This window comes from Colossoma macropomum, unplaced genomic scaffold (genome assembly GCF_904425465.1).
Source record: "Colossoma macropomum unplaced genomic scaffold, Colossoma_macropomum, whole genome shotgun sequence".
Taxonomy (NCBI): Eukaryota; Metazoa; Chordata; class Actinopteri; order Characiformes; family Serrasalmidae; genus Colossoma; species Colossoma macropomum.
The window spans coordinates 30,759,338-30,779,397 of NW_023494802.1; the positions used below are offsets into that span (position 1 = coordinate 30,759,338).

At 38.8% G+C, this 20,060-nt stretch overlaps 1 protein-coding gene across 1 annotated transcript in view; it reads left to right on the top strand.

The window, feature by feature from the left end:
- Positions 1–215: 215 nt before the first annotated feature.
- The window catches only part of scube3 (signal peptide, CUB domain, EGF-like 3), a 145,312-nt gene continuing 125,467 nt past the window's right edge, over positions 216–20,060 (top strand). Inside the window, exon 1 of the mRNA XM_036592098.1 lies at positions 216–303. Within this exon, the coding sequence (XP_036447991.1) occupies positions 216–303 (88 nt within the window). The remainder of the gene's footprint in view (positions 304–20,060) is intronic.

Genomic DNA, 20,060 nt, shown 5'->3' on the forward strand with positions numbered 1-20,060 from the left:
CTCCCCCTCTCTCTCTCAGTGCGGCCACATCCTCTCAGTGGGAGCAGCAGGGCGGCCGCAGGTCTCTAACAGCGCTGGGAATAAACGCTTTGAGCCTCAGACTCCGCTCAGACTCGCTCACAGACTCCGGCGAGCTGCGTCTCCTGCGCGGACACGAGGAGCACAACAGCTCAAAAACAGACTCATCGCCTTCCTCTGGAGCTGCTGCGGCTGCGATGCGCTCGAGCTCCGGATTCGTGGCCTTTTGCCTGCTCGCTTTTGTCCGGCCGGCTGCTGGAGTTTCTGCGAGCAGATCTACCCAAGGTGAGGACTTTAAACCGAGCCGGGCGTTCAGTCCCGCTTCGGAGGGGAAACAACCGCAACTTCACTGGGAGTTCGCAGTGCGGTTTCTCCTGGTCATGACCGAAAAAGCCTTTCAGCCTTTCTGCAGTTTGTTTTTGTGTGCGCGCTTGTTAGGTTTAGCCCTGCTGGGCTCGCGCTAAGTTAAGCTGGAGTGCTCCATTGGTCTAAGAGCTCAGTGATGCACGGGTCGCTTTATCATGTGTTGTCTGGAGGTGGGAACGAGAAAGATCTCTGACTGAGACAGGCTTGAGGGTCTTTCCAGGCTGCTGCGTGCATGCATTTCACTTTATTTCACTCAGGGAGAAGCAGGACTGCACAAAAACGCTCTTAAAGAAGATGGTTCTCCAATGGTTCTTTAGTAAAGACTGTGGTTCTATGTAGAACCATGGACACTCTGAACCATTTGCATGCTTAAATGTTTCTTTCCATGATGAAATGATTCTTCAGATTGATGGAGAATGTCTTGTATATGCTTCTACATAGAACTTTTCTGAAAATGGTTCTACATAGCACCAAAATTGTTCTGCTGTTGTTACAATGTCAAGCTTGTAACTGTAGAAAAGGCCTTTCTGCTGCTATATAGAACCAAATACACATTTTCTGTTAATCTGAAAAACCATTTCACTATACAAAGAACATGAAGTGAACTTATGGTTCTAAGTAGAACCATTGCCTTTACTAAAGAAATGTGGTTCTACATAGAACCTTTTTCAAAATGGTTCTATACAGCAAACTTGACATCGTAACAATAGCAGAATGCTTTTTGGTGCTGTATAGAACCATACACAACACATTCTCTGTCAGTCTGAAGAACCATTTCACCATGCAGAGAACAATGTAAGCATGAAAAGAACTCATGGTTCTCAATAGAACTGTTGCTTTTACTAAAGAAAGGATGGTTCTAGGTAGAACCTTTTTGAAAATGGTTCTATACAGCACCAAAAAGCGTTCTTTAACTTTTACAAACTTGACATGGTAACAATAAGAGAACCCTTTTGGGTGCTTTTAGAACCATTTGCAACACATTCTCGAGCAATCTGAAGCACCATTTCACCATGCAAAGAACCATTTAAGCATGCAAATGAACTCTTGGTTCTAAACAGAACCATTGCCTTAACTAAAGAAATATGGTTCTACATATACATAGAACCTTTTTGAAAATGGTTCTATATAGCACCAAAAAGGGTTCTTCTGTTGTTACAAGCTTAACATTGTAAGAATAGCAGAACCCTTTTTGGTGCTATATAGAACCATATACAACACATTCTCCATCAATCTGAAGAACCACTTCACCATGCAAAGAACCCTTTAAGCAAGCATGGTTTATTCATGGTTCTATATGGAACCCTTGTTTTTACTAAAGAACCCTGAAGAACCATCTTTTTTTAACAGTGTAGACTTAAAATCAGGCATTTCTTGAAAACTCATTGTATAAACTGACTTGACTTTGCTTGAGAAGCTATATATCGTACATATTGTATGGTTTTATCTAGAGTTGGCACAGATCCGATAGCAGGGGGCCGATATCTGATCCAGCGCTGTGACAGATCTCTGCTGAAATACTTCGTTAGCTGTGGATAGTATAGTCTGATCACGATTGGCTACTTTTAGAGGCTCACATTAAATTGCTTTCTTTAAAAACAGCACATTTTAAAGTGTAGTGGTTTGTTGGATCTGCATCAGTATCAGCCGATACTCAAGCTTATCGCATCAGAAAGGAAAACGTGGTATTGTTCCATCTCAGTATATCATATAAATGTGTATATTTCACTTGGTGTCTGCTGTTGGGATCTAGATCTACACAACCATCAAAAGGTATTTAGCACCATAAAGTCAAGCATTTGACACTCGTCTGCAATGCCGTGGTGAAACAGACACCTCAAACTGTAACAGTGTGCAGCGTATCGTCCCCGGCGATTTAGTTCTTTTTACATCATCTAAAAATGCCAGCTGCTGTTTACATTGTGCCAAAATTTCATGACGAATGGGCCAACAGAAATGGTCCAAAACAGCAAAGAAAAAAATCGTTTTTTATATTAACTTGCACTGAAAGTTAAAAAGTTTTCTGCTTTTCCTGAAAAGTTACGAGTGACAGTATGATACCTGCATATGCTTTTAACAGTATGTGTGTTAAAGATTTGAGTTGTTGGAGACAAAACAAGTTCTTTTTGTTCTCAGAAGTTCATTTGTAAAGTAAGAGCCCAAAGCCCGTCTTTCCTCAGCAGATTTGAAGTGAGCAGGATGGACAGTAATGCGGCAGAGCCGATGATTTGGCCCGCAGGACGGCGAGATTTGGCCGTGTGAGGGTATGTGTGTGTGTGAGATACATGGTGACGGTTCACACTCAGACACACAAAAAGCTGTCCCCTGGGCCGCTGACAGAGCGTAGGACGGAGGAGGGGGGGGCATCTTGGGTGGTCTGCTTCCCATTGTGGGAAAACCCAATATTTACATTTTGCAATTAGAACTACTTTTCCTCTTTTCATTTTCCACAACATCCATTACACACATCTCACAGGGCCGAGCGAGGGAAGGTAGCGGTGGCGCAGGCGAAACGGTCGGCACCTGTTCACTGTGTTCGCTGTGGTGTGTGTGTGTGTGTGTGTGTGTGTGTGTGTGTGTGTCTGTGTGTGTGAGAATTCCTGTGTGTGTTTTTGTATGTTCTATACTGGCAGCTTATTTGACTCTTTTTTCCACCTGAAAACTTTCAGCTTGTTACTCAGTGTGGTAACCTTCTGATGTACTGTTCAGTCACAACTAGGGCTGTAACAGTTCATAATTAGATAAAGTGATAAAGTTGATATTTATAAAGTGGCGTCTTATCTCAATACAGCAAAAAGAGTAAAAACAGAGTCAGTTTATAAGAGTATTTACATTCTAAAAGTACAACATTTGAACTTCATACTGTCCCGATCTAACACTATCAGCAAGCTAACATCTTAGCCACACACTAGCCATGAGCTAATATGCTAGTCACAATACGATAGTATGATGTCATGCAATTTGATGAGTTGTTACATCTCTAGTATTTACTATGAAGTATTCAGTAACTACTATACGTTATATAGTACTTACTATAAAGTATTCAGTAAATACTATAAATTGTTCATTAACCACTATGAATTATTCAGTGACCGGTATGAATTATTCAGTCTATATATCTACTATAAATTATTAAGTAACTACTATTAATTACACAGTTACTACTATAATTATTCAGTATCTACTATAAATTATTAAGTAACTATTATTAATTATCCGGTGTCTACTATTAATTATTCAGTTACTTGTATTAATTATTTAGTGTCTACTATAAATTATTCAGTAACTACTATTAATTATTCAGTAACTTCTATTAATTATTTAGTATCTTATATTCATTATCTGGCAACTGTTATGCATTATTTAGTATCTACTATAAATTATTGAGTAACTACTATTAATTACACAGTTACTACTATAAATTATTCAGTAACTACTATTAATTATCCAGTGTCTACTATTTATTATTCAGTTACTCGTATTAATTATTTAGTATCTACTGTAAATTATTCAGTATCTACTATTAATTACACAGTTACTATTATAATTATTTAGTATCTACTATAAATTATTCAGTAACTACTATTAATTATTCAGTAACTACTATGAGTTATTTAGTATCTACTATAAATAATTCAGTAACTACTGTTAATTATTCAGTAACTACTATAAATTATTTAGTATCTACTATAAATTATTCAGTAACTACTATTAATTATTCAGTAACTACTATGAGTTATTTAATATCTACTATAAATTATTCAGTAACTACTGTTAATTATTCAGTAACTACTATAAATTATTTAGTAACTACTGTTAATTATTCAGTAACTACTATAAATTATTTAGTATCTGCTATAAATTATTCAGTAACTACTATTAATTATCTAGTGCCTACTATAAATTATTCAGTAACTACTATTAATTATTCAGTAACTTCTATTAATTATTTAGTATCTTCTATTCATTATCTGGCAACTGCTATGCATTATTCAGTATCCACTATAAATTATTCAGTAACTACTACACATTATTCAGTAACCACAATGAATTATTCAGTATCTGCTGTAAATTATTCAGTATCTACTATAAATGATTCAGTAACTACTATGAAGCTAATATGTGAGTTATGTAGTTATGAGAGTGAGTGACTGAATAGTGGGTTCGTTATTAAGTGTAAGGCTAACTCACTAACAACCATTTATCCATTTAGCTCAGTGATTTCCAGTTCTGTTCCTGTGTTCCCCATGAACTGCCGTCTTAAGTGGCTGTTCCGGATGCCAATGTGTCTGATTTGATTTGATGTAATATACAAAAACCTCGACTTTGTTGCATTTCCTAACACAGTGTGTTTTGCTTTTGATTAAGAAGGCAGATATTGAGCTGATTAGTATGATTAGCTCTGGCCAGAACTTGGGTGTTTATTTAGCGATAGGCTTGGCCTCAGCTGGTACTGTTCTGGAGTCTTCAAAGGGGCTGGGAGAAATTAGATTGGCTGTTAGGGGTGTAAAAATGCTTTGCTGCATTGTGATGCATCAATCTGAAGGTTGCAGAATATTAGAATCAATTACAATATTATTAAAATGAATGTTCTAATAGAGGGTGGGCAATATAACAATATTTGAAAAGTGCATTTGCAAAAAACAATAAACGCCATCTTTTAAAAAAAACCAAACTGATTATCATGAGTTATTCTTAACACACAGCACGTTCAGAACCCTAAATATGTTTAGTCCCAAAAGCCATTACCGTCCATTATCAAGGCATCGCAAGTCCACGTTTTACAGCAGAAACGGTCAAACGCCAGCGCTGTTCTCAAACCCAATAAATCTGTTCAGCAAATCAGCACGCAGTATTCGAGTTGGGTGACGAACACAGCCGCAAAACTGTTTTAGGCAGAATCTCAAACGGCTTCCTTCTCCCTACAAAGTGCAGCACATAGGTCTTAAAGTAATAGCTAGTGTATCTAAACAGAGCGCAGTGTGTCTGAAGAACCACTTTGGATTCAGCCATGTGGGCACAATTCCATACTGAACATAAAGCTCAGTATTTGGGTGTAAAAGCCAAAATTTCATCACTCACATAGTGCACTGTTAAGGGAGCAGTGAGCCATTTGAGATTCAGCCTTAGGATTTTCAGAGGTCTGATCTTATAGATGTTTAATACGGCATATTAATGGGCTGTTTTCGTTGCAGTTTTCAGTGCTTTACCTGCTTGTTTTATGTTAGGAACGTTAAATATTGAACTTAAAAGAAAATTTTATCTATTAAGTGGCTTTGTTTAGCTATAATTTAAAATGACCATTGGAGTTATCTGCTTTTTTTGATTTAACTGGAAAAAAATACATTTTTCAGTGCAGTTTAATTTTGTAAGTTACCTGTATTTTGTTGAGTTATTTTTACCTAATCAAAACAACCCAACTGCAGTTTGTTTGGTATTACTTGGAATGCACAAAAAAACTGATGACAATTCATTAAAATTGAGATGTTTTTGCATTTATTGTTATTAATTTTTTCTTTTTTTACACAAGCATATAGTGTACATCATCAGTACCTGAAGATTACCAAGTGTTTAAAAAAAGGAGGATAATTAGTCTATGGTGAGCATGATAAACTCTGAATAAACATCATTGCATTCTTGGTTTTTGGTAGAATTTTTTAAATGTGGCACTGCTGGTGCTTTTGGTCTGTTCCAGCTTACCAAAAAAATATATATGTATTATCATGCATTGTCAAAATGTCTCTTGAAGTATCGTCATATTTTATTTTTCCTTATTGCCCACCCCTGCATTTAATAATGTAATATCCAGATGATGTGCTAATTTTTGGCCTATTTTCAATTGTAAAAATAAAAAGAAATCCTGATTCACTAATTTATTATCTACGTTCCGCTACTGTGTTATAGTTGTACAAGATGTTCCTCACATTTGTCTCCCAAAGTAATAATCAAAAGTAATACCAAAACAAATCCGGCTGAAATTAGAGATTTCATCGTACATTTAATCGTTTTCCTCGGTCATCATTGTGTGCTCAGATATTCACCCCTGTAGTTACCTGAATGGAGTCATTACATAAAGGCTGTAGGAGGAGACGGATGGCCGTGTTTGGATCTGTATACAGAGGCAGGAGCTTTCGGACAGTGGAGATGAAAAGGCGCAATTTATTTACGCATTTAAACGTCTCTTGGTGCTTCCTCAGATGCTGTCTGATTACAGGGATGCGGTGAAATGACGACTGTAATTCAGTCTGAACGGGGCCTAACAGATTTTTAAAAAGTCATTTAGGATGCTAAGGCTGTCAGCGGTGAGAGGGGACGAGACAGGGATGGAAAGTTAGATTAGACACAGGAAAAAATACAAAAAAATACAAAAACATGAATGGAAAGAGAGGAGGAGAGTCTGGGTCAAGCTTAAAAGGCCCATTTTTCTTGTACTGTCCACTTATAATCCACTTATAATGTTTGCGTTTATGTAACAAAAACAGTCATAACTCATTTCTACATGACCATTTTCCAACCTCTCTTCATCCCTCGCAATTAAACAGGCTGTTTTTGTTACTGTGCCTTTAAGACTGATATATGTAAACAACCTCTATTGTGATCGGCTGCCCTGTATTGTGCCTCGTTCAAAAGGCAGTCTGGCCTGAAACACTCCTTATAACTTCAGCATGAATGGGCGTAGCTAAACTGCTGTAGGCTGAATAGGTGGTTCTATGTAAATGCATTGGTTTAGTTGTGACATCACAAAAACAAATTCAAAACAGGCTGTTTTTGCAGCTTAGATTCCATTTGTGGAGCGAATGGTACATTTTAAAACACGCAATGTTGTCATGCTACAAAAAAACACACTTTAATTTTATAAAAGTGAGGACAGTTAGCTTTCGCAGGATATGGGCCCTTTAACTTTGCCGTTCACCACCTCACTGTTGATTGAGAAGTAGTGTAGCTCCAAGGCAACCGCTGGTGGAGATGTGACATGCTGCGGTGGTGCATGTTGGTGTAACCTCTGCTCCGTCTCCCCACCAGGCCTGAGAGAGAGAGAAAGAGAGAGAGAGAGAGAGAGAGAGATATGCAGACAAACAGAATGCAACAATATTCAATAAAGTATGAAACCCTCTTTCAGGCCAAAGTAAAATTTTTGGGCTGCCCGCAAATTTTCACAGATGGAATGGAATCATTGTGTGGTCAGAGATTTACACCCGTAATAGGCGCGCAGGCAGACGGACGCAGATCGAGTTCGCTCCTGTTGTGTAGGGTCTGCAGGATGCTCTCAGTGTGGGAACAGCGCTGTGGCCTGAGTTAGCTGAGGAAAGAGTGCCAGGGAGCACGGAGAAGGCCAAGCTGGTACTGCAGACTCCCACGGAGAGGGGAGGGGAGGGGGCGGAATACAAGTTACTCCCTCTTTATTCCGCTTTGGGGGTTTGTTTGCTTTGTCTTGCCTTTCACTCAATGAAGTTGCCGTATCCTTTTGTTGGCCCAGAGCAATGGCCTTGTCAGAAGCGCAGATCTCGTGCTGCAGGCATGTGGTGTTAGCTTCCCTTGTGGGCATTTGTTAGCGTTTGCTAGTCAAAACGCTGGATTTCAAAATGCTCCAGCACACGGCACACAACCTGTAGTTATTCTGTCGCGAAAGCTAACATCTTTGCCCATTTGTTGGTATTTTTGTATTGGGTTCTGATGTGAATACAAAAAGGCTGTCCTGAATTAGCTCCTAAACAAGATTACCTCAGATTTTTAGACAACGATACTGTTCTCACTCTGCTAATATTACACTTTTTAGCTTTGCTTTTAGCTTGCTTTCATGATAAAAGACAAATTCCAGCCTTCACTGTAAGTTGAAACATTTCCTAAGAGAACTAAGAGAACATTTACTAAGAGAAATATGCTAATGTTACTGATAAAGCTCATGTTAGCACTAATTTCTAGCTCCTAGCTTTCATTCATTGCTAGCCCTGTTGGTATTTTGAGCAAAGCTATCTCTTAGATGTTAGAAATATGTAGTTAAAAGAATGAGTTAAACAGAATTATTTTGTTAAAATTATTATTTCAACACAACTATTTTTAAAAGCTGTCCTGAATTAGCACTCCTAAACTGAAGATTACCTCAGCTTTCTAGACAATGATACTCACCACGTCCCAAACCACACACTTCTGTACTTCACATACTACACTAATGAGTGTACTTCTAATGGTATATGCGCTATTTTGACACACTATTTAGTGTGCTAGTATGTGGTTTGGGATGGGGCGACTGTTTTCACTCTGCTAATATTACACCTTTTAGCTTTGCTTTTAGCTCGCTTTCATGATAAAAGACAAATTCCAGCCTCCATTGTAGGTTTAAACATTTACTGAGAGAACTAAGAGAACATTTACTAAGAGAAATATGCTAATGTTACTGATAAAGCTCACGTTAGTGCTAATTTCTAGCTTTCATTCATTGCTAGCCTTGTTGGTATTTTGAGCAAAGCCATCTTTTACTTGTTAAAACTAGCTAATATAGTTAAAAGAATGAGTTAAACAGAACTATTTTGTTAAAATTATTATTTTAACACAACTATTTTTTAAAAGCTGTCCTGAATTAGCACATCTAAACTGAAGATTACCTCAGATTTTTAGACGATGATCCTGTTCTCACTCTGCTAATATTACACTTTTTAGCTTTGCTTTTAGCTTGTTTTCATGATAAAAGACAAATTCAAGACTCCACTGTAAGTTGAAACATTTCCTAAGAGAACTAAGAGAACATTTACGAAGAGAAATATGCTAATGTTACTGATAAAGCTAATTTCTAGCTGCTAGCTTTCATTCATTGCTAGCCTTGTTGGTATTTTGAGCAAAGCTATCTCTTAGGTTTTAGAAATATGTAGTTAAAAGAATGAGTTAAACAGAATTATTTTGTTAAAATTATTATTTCAGCACAACTATTTTGTTAAAAGATTTCATTTGAACGAAACGCTGCTAAAAGCCGTTGCTGAACTCACTGAAAAACAGAAACGGTTCTTGGGTGTTTCCTTGTCGCAGGCTAGGCTCAGAATTAAAAATGATTTTTGCTTGTGAGTCACCATTAACATAATGATTTAAAGCAAAGCTCGGCTTAACCTGTGCCCATTTATCATAGTGGATATACATTAATTGCCCTCTAAAACAAAAGCCCTCTGTATTTCAGTTCTGCCGCTGCTCGTTTCTGTGCCATTTTTCAGCCCTGAATCCAAAAAAACTCTCCCAGCACTCGTCCCTCTTTCTGTCCCTCCTGTTTAAAAAGCTGCTGTGCATTTTTGAGGTGGGAGTTATAAAGTTTATGGTCGACCACGTGGCAAACTGGCTTTACTGTCCAGCCCGATTGGGCTCAGCTAAGGGGACAAAACTGAAAAGTCTCAGCGCTCAGACTGAACAGCAGTGTGATCAGTAGTCTAATCACAGCTTGAACGGACTGCGGTGTTCTAAAGGGCGGAAGCGGCTCGAGTTGATGAAGATTTGTCTTAAAGGAGAATTCCACCAATTATGCAGAATTTCTGTTTAAAACAATTGCTGAAATGTAGTCAGTTAGAGTGGTTTGGTGTGAAATGGTTCATAAACATTGTGACAGGGGTCACAATGTCTACAACACAAAGATAGCCATTTTATTTAACCACCAGTGAACTTAAATGTGTCTTTTGAGCTGTTATATGTAATGTGGATGATGGTAAAATAGTGGAAAATCTGAAAAAAATAAGGGGAATATGGTTTGGGGACTATGTTGCCTCACAACACCCTACATGTACCCCTCCACCGTTTAAACAACATGAACCAAAATCTTCTCAAAACTGAGTATTCATTACCATTTCAAGTAACAGCTTTCTGAGAGGGAGCAATTAGAGGTGGACATCTGGTTCCTATCACCGCCGCTGTGAACAATTCTTACTCTGAATTTTACACCAAACTGCTCTAAATAACTTTGCTTACATCTTTACCATTTTATTGTCCAGAAACTTTGAAAAATTGGTGGAGTTCCCCACTCACTCACTCACTCACTCACTCCTCACTTTCTGTACATGTGATACTGCGGTTCTCTGTTTCATAAGGCTGAATTTATAGGCAAATCAGCTGCACTCAGGAAGCCTGAGCAGTGGATAATGTAGACTTACTCACAGATCACAGAAGCTCCTGAGATTGATGCTGAACAGTTTAGCTTTTAACAGTACACGCCTGTCACTCTCTATGGTTTTAGTAATCAAGTAATCTACTCATATTATGATGACTAATCAGAACTTTTTAAAAGGGCCAAATGATAAAAAAGGATTTATAAAGGATTGGATAATTCCAAAATACTGGAAAAAAAGACACTACAGGTGAATATGGTCATTTTTTAAAACAGTAGATATCACATAGAATATTTGCCAGTGGTTTACTGACATTCTTACAAATATTTTTTGTACTGGAAGTTTTACAAAAAACTGCATTTAGATATGTGAACGAGTCATTATTCACTTAAATATGCACACATTTGCATTTTCATTTAAAAAACTAGCCTTCAGATAATGTTAGAATTAAAATATAAAATGATTTTACAGAACAGATGATTGAAATCTTATTGCTTTATTGTTCAAATCAACAGACTAGAAACATTTTTTAGTACAAAATATAGCATAATTCCAGTCATAAGGTATACATTTGGAAACCCTTCTGTGATATCCTTCTGAATATGGTTAGAAATGAACATGTAATATTTCATGAATGCAGGTATTCCAGAATCTGAGAGTTTTGGATGTAGAGAAAAGCTGAACCTGAACTGCGTCATCCAGAAACATCACAGCGTGTCTGATCCACTCGCACCACGTGTAACACACGCTAACACACCACCACCACGTCAGTGTCACTGCAGTGCTGAGAATGATCTGTGAATAAAGTATGCAGAGAAACAGATCAGACAAAGTGCACCTATATGGTAAGAGGAGCTGATAAAATGGACAAATTAGTGTAGTTTTATTTTAATGTTGGCTGATTGGTGTATGACACATGGTTATGAGTACTGTGGGCGGAGCTAAGCCTTCGTTAAAGTTGAAAAATCTGGTCTAAAAATCTGAAAAAAGGTTGATGAGGCCAATATAGTCATTTCTGCCAGTGGTGTCTTGCCTTAAAACTGCATTTCAGTTAATCTTGATCTGGTGCTTAAGAGTTCAGGTTATTTATTTATTCCCCTCGGCTGGGGGAAGATCAGACGATCAGAAGTATGTTATTTTCAAATGGACTTGAACCAAGACCCTGAGTTAAATCCTGCTGTCAGTCACCGAAATGATACCAGCAGGGTGTAGATGGAGAGAGAGGAAGAAAAGAGAATGAGTGGAGAGCGAGGTGAAAGTAAACAGGCTTAAAGCAGTTGCTGCTAGTTGGTAATGACCAGGCTGGGCTGTAGATATACATAGTCTGTGTGCAGTTTATGGTGTGATGTGCAATTAGTAGGCTTGAGTTTACATTGCTGGCTTTCGTTCATCGCAGCCTCACACTGATGCAGTGCACATGCTGAATAGGTGAAGCAGTTACACGCAGAGCTGAGTGAAAATGTCTGTTTGTGTGGGATTATGAATTCATATCATTATATTTTGGTGCCAGGGAGAGGCAAGATCAAGTAAAAGTAAGAAAGAGGGAACATTGCTTATTCTTTTGAATGTTTTTACAGAACATTATGTTTTTACAGTACAAATTCTGTATTTTACAGAATTTTACACTACACTTATACATTTACATGTATTTATATAGTGGTGTTTGGGCGCGCCTGGTCAATCAACATGTGTTGTTGATTTTCTAAGTCTGATTTTAACAGATTAAAAAAATAAAAACGGTACATGTGGCTGTGCAAAAGTTATAGCATTTTATGTTTTACACTTCTGACTTCTACTTCTGTACATATACAGAACAGCCTCTTAAACTAGGACTGTTTCTTTTGATTATATTAAAAATCAAGTGATGTAATGATTATTTTGGCACTTTAAAAAAACAGCCAAACATTAAAAATCGACACACAGAGCTTTTCAGAGATTCCGAAATACATTACTGGAAAACATGCATGTAAATGCGTCAGTCTGTTACGCTCCGTTTCTTTCTGTCATGCTGTGTTTATGTTATAACCGTAGATGGATGATGGCAAACCGGACGTTTTATGATTTTGAAATCTAACTTATAGACAGTATTTGCCAAACCCTAAAGTTGCATTCCACAGCCATGTTGTTGGCATTCTGTCAGCGTAATGTGTGTGAGCGGTCAGTGCCGACTACAGCCTCCAAATCAAGATATCAATAAACGGTCAGTTTAGATTGGAGGTGTTGACTTGTACCAAATGGATAAGTTATCTTTAATTCTTGATTATTCATTGTTACCCACAATAACACATCCAGGCATCTATAATTACCTTGTGAATACTGCATCAGTGACCTCATTCCAGGAGCTTAAAGCACACAAATCACTAGAATAATGTAATTATTTGGTCTGTGGAAGGATCAGCCATTATTCTGTCTATACCTTCAACTACACTACCATCATATCTGTCAGGACGCTTCATTAACTAATAGTGTATGAACGTTTCTACAAATGTGGTGTCCCTATGAATGCTATGAATGCACCACACTGACCGGTGGTACGTCAACAATATGACAGCAGCAACAAGTGTGACATCATTGGATTACTATCTATTCTTACGCTTTGATGCAAAGTGATGCTTTGATTTGAGTGGCTGATGAACAGAACTTCCTGCAAAGTGTAAACAGTCTATATAGGTAAAGGCTAACGACATCCTAACATGACAGAAATGTGAAAATGAGGCTTATAAAAATGTAAATAAAGTTTGTTATTGAGATGCTTAAATGCTTAATTTTTTTACCAGCACTAAATTAATGCTGCTCATATGTTTCTTATAGACATTTATAAATTCTGACTAGCGCCAGTTTTTATAACACTTAATAAGGTGAAATAACATTGAAGCTGACAAAAGCAGCCACTATGATGACTAAAGCTTGTTAGAATAAGCCTTTTAACTCATTTACTTCAGTTGTTATGAAAGGGGTATGCAGCCTTACAAATGCTGCCCTTCAGTGAAGCATTACTGCAACGTTTAGGCCAGTAGAAGAAATATGCATTGTTATTATGTAAATTGCCAACTAATCTGTGCTTTAATTTTTATTCCTCAGTAAAAAAAATTACGTTATGATTATTATGAAACCGCATAACCAGGTTTAAATTGAGAAATTGTGACCTCTCTATATAAAATACATAAAGCACATGAACGTATTTTGTTTATTTATTTATTTTTATTTGCTGTTGTCATCGTAAAGCTGCATTTTTTATTTGTATTATCATTAAAAAGCAGTACAGCGGTTCAGCAAAAGAGCAGAAGCAGAGTATAGGATCATCTTCATTTATTTCTTCATAGCAATATATCAGTATAAATGAACTGATATATTAATAGTGGGCCTCACAGTATTAAAGGGAAATTCCACCAAATTTGTGGAATTTGACTTGATCTTGCCTCTTCCTGGTACCGAAATATAATGATATGAATTCATAATCCCACACAAACAGACATTTTCACTCAGCTCTGCGTGTAACTGCTTCACCTATTCAGCATGTGCACTGCATCAGAATGTTTTGGTGTGAAATGCTCCTCTCTAGAACAAGGATTGTTTGCTGTGGTAGTGATAGGAACCAAACGTCTGAAGAGTTTAATGCATCTAAAAGCGACCTCACAGTAAGGTGTAACATAAAATGGGTACAAGTACATGAAGTAATGGCTGAGACATTGTTGTATGATAGTATTCAGGTGGTTTTGGCCTTAACCTCTTCTTTTTAAAATACATTCATGATGGAGATGCACATGCAGGGCATTTTCAGATTTACCATTTTACCATCATCAATATTACACATAAATCTCAGAAGACACATGAAGGTGGTTTTATAGTATGTAAAATGGCTATATTTGCGTTGTAGACATCGCAGCTCCTGTTCTATCGTGACTTCTGGTTCCTATCACCACCACTGTAAAGAAATCAGAGTTGGTAAGTTTCTCTACAGTGAACTATTGGTTCACATGTGGTTCACATTCTCTACAGTGAACTATTTTTATAAATCTATTTTACTATTATTATAAAAATCAACAGCACTTTTAAATCTGTGATACTGCATCATTGCATTGTTGAAAACAAACATTTCTGAGCTATCCTAGCCTGTGCAAGTGTTGTGGAGAATCCCATCAAGGTTGTAGTTTACCTTCATTCCTCATGCGGCCATGGACGTTCACATGTGGCTGTAAAATCCCCAGCATGTCAGATGGGCTTCTATTTTCGGTACCTAGTCAGACTCTGTTAGATTAGCCTCTTATTTCGCTGTTTACTGGATTTTTGTGTCTCCTCTACGACCCCAAGCTCCATCCAAAACCCTCATTCCCCCAGAGCAGATCTGCCATAAACACTCCCTATAAAAGAAGCCACACTAATCGTTTACCTGCCTCGACCGCAGATTCTCTAAGCCGGCAGCCAGCGCCTTGGCTGGAAGGCGTCGGAGCTGAGGTGTTGGAGTGTGCTATCAGTGTGGCCCGTGGGGTAATATTTAGAGTTGTTATACCGAGCTCAAGAAAAACACAGGCACTCCCACGAACTCCGAAGTTCTGCCGATAATCCGGCTCCTGTTACAGAAAGCCTCTCGGAGCTGCCAGAGAAAACTGCTCGCTGTTACACTGTGCCTTTAGAGACTCAGTCGTCTGGCTGGACCTGCTGCTCAGAGAAGAATAATATGGATTAAAAAAATAGTATAACATATTTTTCTGTGTAACCTTCTGTGCATGTTTGAGGTTACACTTTTAGAGCAGGTCTTGGTTCCAGGTCTACCTCAGCACTACTGCACTAATAAGCTCTTCTCCTTACAGAAAGAGTTAGGAATTTTTTTTCCCTCTTTGCCAAAATGTAGGTGATCAAACAAGACGTGCTTGGTGTCTTACATCCAGTTAGCACTATATAAACTTATTAATCACATGCTGGACTCAAATCGTATTCATTTGAGGAGGAATTTCAAACAGTTTTGCTCATGAGGTTTCTGACACTGTATCCTGACTTGGAACTCCACTTAGGCTCACCCTTAACTCAACTCGAGTCTTGAGACTTCAGACTTAACAGTTCAAAAAAGATAAGCTTTTTGTTTCCAACCTTACGTGTGATTTTGCCTTGACCCAGACTCACACCTCAGAGACCTGAGACTCAACTCAGACTCAAACCCCAAGAGTCGACTCGGACTGACACCTCAGAGACTCAAGACTAAACTTAGACTCACACCTCAGAGACTTGAGACTCAATTCAGGCTTACACCTCAGAGACTCAAGACTCAACTCAGACTCACACCACAGAGACTTGAGGCTCAACTCAGACTCAAACCCCAAGACTCCACTCAGACTGACACCTCAGAGACTCGAGACTCGACTTGGACACACCTCAGAGACTTGAGTCAGACTCGGGACTCTGACTTACACCTCAGATACTCAAGACTCGACTCAGACTCACACCTCAGAGACTCGAGACTCAACTCAAACTCACACCTCAGAAACTCAAGATTCGACTCGAACTGACACCTCAGAGACTCGAGACTCAACTCGGACTCACACCTCAGATACTCAAGATTCGACTCGGACTCACACCTCAGAGACTCGAGACTCAACTCGGACTCACACCCTAGATACTCAAGACTCGACTCGGACTCACACCTCAGAGACTCGAGACTCAACTCGGACTTACACCTCAGAGACTTAAGACTCAGCTCAGACTCACACTTCAGAGACTCAAAACTCAACTCAGACTCACACCTCAGAGACTCGAGACTCAGCTCAGACTTACACCTCAGAGACTCGAGACTCAACTCAGACTCACACCTCAGAGACTTGAGACTCAACACAGACTCCAACCCCAAGACTCAACTTGGACATACCTCAGAGACTTGAGGCTCAACTCAGACTCCAACCCCAAGACTCAACTTGGACATACCTCAGAAACTTGAGGCTCAACTCAGACCCACACCTCAGAGACTTGAGACTCGACTCAGACTCACACCTCAGAGACTTGTGGCTCAACTCAGACTCACACCTCAGAGACTTGAGACTCGGCTTGGACTCACACCTCAGAGACTTGTGGCTCAACTCAGACTCACACCTCAGAGACTTGAGACTCGGCTTGGACTCACACCTCAGAGACTTGAGACTCGGCTCAAACTCAAACCCAAACCCCAAGACTCCACTCGGACTGACACCTCAGAGACTCGAGACCCAACTGAGACTCACACCTCAGAGACCTGAGATTTGACCCTGACTACTACATGTAAATGCACATATTTAAAACTGAATCTGGTTACAATCCGGGTACAAGTCACATGAAATGACCAGGTGTAAACAGAGTCATATAGTGTCGGACATCACACTTCGCAACAGCTTGACATGGTTCATCATGTAGTTTACACAATGCTAACTGTAAGCTGCATTATCCTCGTAGCTCCAGTGTGAAAATAAAGAAGCAGACATGTTTTGGCAATTTTTCACCAAACTATGACTTTAACAAAGGAAGGCCAGGTGTTGTGGTGTGCGGTTGGATTAAATGCTAGTAAACACGGCATGATTCAGTTAAATGCCCATGTCAGATCCCACTGTGGTGAGAATGCTATGAGTTGCTGTATTCGTTTTCACAACCTGAACCTGCCTGAGGGAGATGCTTATTTTCTCTGGTCTTTCATTTGCCTGTTGTGGTGTTTTAACCGTATTGCCTGGAGGTGTGAAGCTTTGGAAGAAGTCAGTATGAAGAATTGACTTGCATTTTTCTTTCAGGGCACCAAGGGCAAATGTGCGCTCAACAAACAAGTATGCTGAAAACACCCACATGCACTCCCTTCAGATTTGCCACAGGTTTTATAATTGCCCTGAAAAAAGTAATGCTTTGATATTTGTTTCCACACCTGTCATTTTCACATTAATACAGAATATATCGTTTTCTCGTTTTATCAACTTACCAACCTTTTATGTAGGCCAGTGTAATTCACATTAATGTCCATTGAAGCTACTACATCGATACAACTTTTTTTAGTTAAAATTGACCATATATAGTTATGAAGAGTGCACCCTCCACCCTTATCCTTCCAGACTCTGACCACAGATACAGCCTGTTCTTTTTAGGCTGCAAAAAAGCCTGTACCACTCATTTTTTGGCCTACACTGAAACAAATCATCCCCGAAAGCCCTCTCCTCGAAGCACTTCTTCTCTGGTTAGGCTATAAAAGTGTTGAGACATTGTGAGCTGAAGTAGCTGGTGATAGCTGGCTGATGGTAGGAATGAGCAATATGAAGATATAGTGCACAAGACAAGCTTTACTTAGCATTCCATTGATGTCATGAGTACTTAAAGACACTGAAATGCTTCATTAAAAATAGAATTTGTAACCATTTTTAATTTTTATTGTTGGGACCTTCAAAGTTTGAGTAATGACAGTCGAACACACTCTCTCAAAAAGGTAGTAAACTGTCTCTGGGGCAGTGCCCCTCTTGTCACTGGGGTGGTTCCCTCAAGGTACATCTCAGTACCTTTAGTCAGGGAACATAATTGTACCATAATCCATTAAAATTATATTTTCTCGGTTGTATCGACTCCACACCACCGTCTCGCCTCCAGGCTTTTTATTTTATTGCTATGTTTTAAAACCTCAGGTTATGAAAAGGTACAAATATGTACTTTTCTCCTGGAAAAACTTATTTAAGGTTCACAGTTGGACCTTAAATCCACTGTTTTAGCTCTGAGTGAACATTTACAGTGTTTGTACCTTGATGAACAAGAAATTTACCTGCACAGAACCTTTATTCCTAACAGTGTAGAGTATAATTGGTCCTGTTTATTTAACTGTTGTGATGTGAAACGTTGGAAACAAACATTGTTCTCAAAGTTGTTGACTGCATTTTTAAAAAAGTTTGTCATTTATCCAACCCCAGAAATACTAAATATCATCACAGATATATTGTATTGTGAAAATGTTTTCAGGTATTGTGATGTTACATTCTTGCCAGGTTGTCCACACCTAGTTGAGAGACGACTCCATGCAGATTCAAAGGTGGGCAAATGCAGCTGTTGATGGGCTTACTGAGTTCATCTGAACCTCGCCTTGTCAGTCGTTGAGAGTAGCTGCTTGTAGTTGGGGGAGGAGTTGAGAGTAGCTGCTTGTAGTTGGGGGAGGAGTTGAGAGTAGCTGCTTGTAGTCGGGGGAGGAGTTGAAAAGGCAAAGAATATATGTTTGAATTTTACATGTGAAGATAATAACCACAAACACCACCCATTTTACGAGGCTACGTGCCGTATTCAGTACAGTTTGTGTCGAGAGCAGCTGCAGTGTCTGGCTCCGGGAAGTTGGCTTGCTTAAATGATGTACAGTTGGAATCAGCCATGATCGGAATCTGCAGATTTTTGCTAAGATCACTCCAATTTATTGCTTTTACTTTGGAAGATCTGTGTTGCAGTTTTATGGCGTAAATAACATGAGCGGGTAATTCTGTTTTTGTACTTTATTTAAATGCTGCTGTACCAAAATGTTGTATCATAATTATTTGTGCTAAATAGCCAAACACCTCTTACTGTCAATGTAGCATGTGATTCGTGTTATTTAAATAGGCAAATGATTTGAAATTTGAAAATCTTAAATGCCAGTTTGGCTTATTTCAGAGCAAATAATGTCCTAAATATTGCACGTTTGAATAATAAAAAGCACCGGAAATGTGTGCTTCATGTGTTCATATGCCCCTCCCAGTGCGAGCTTTGGACTAAAAAAGCGAAAAAAAATGGTCAGTTTGGCTGAAGAGAAGTCAGAATCGGCCATAAAAATTGTACAAAAAATCTATGTGCGTTTGTGTTCATTCCAACAAATCTAGCGTCTCAGCTTTTATGCTCTTGCTTGGCATCATTTTTCATGAAAGAATGGGATGCAGCAGGCGTTGGGACGGTTATGTTATCTAGGTGTTGTTATGTAAAGGGAGATTTTATGAGTCACTGTCAACTTTCCAGGGTGGCCCCTATCAGATATTACCAAATACCGTCATGGTCATCCCACGTCTTCCTCTGAATCTGATAACAATGATAAACACGAGTTTGAGCAACTCGTAATTCCCAGTAAACATGCTGTTTTTCCATGTGATTTCCTTGATGATGTTACTGGTGCCATTTGGACATGTGCTGGGTTCTTTGGTTGTGACCTCTTAGCCTCTCTTGCAAAATCTTTTGCAGCAGGCCTTGCATGCGCCACCATTTATCAATGCAAAATTCTTCTTTATTGCAGAACTTATTGCACTTTTGTAGTCCTGCAGTACTCATGTATGGGATAAGAGTTAAAGAGAAACATCACAAAAGCAAGAATGTAGAGTCTTGTGGTGTTGCAGGACATCAAGATGGATGTGTGTGTGTGTGTTTACAGACTGCATGTGTTTACATTCCGAGGGCCTGTAGTAAATGAATGAAAGGAAATGCTTTATTCTGCTTAGTAAAGGAAAAACATTCCATGTATTCAGCTGCTAAGGAGCTAAATACTGTTTTATTCTGGTTACAGTGGAGCCGGAGGTCTGCCAGCACACTGAGATGGCACGGTGGTGATGACATTTGTTAGAGGAGTGATGGGAAAAGCAGAAGAGCTGTGTGAATCTTAGC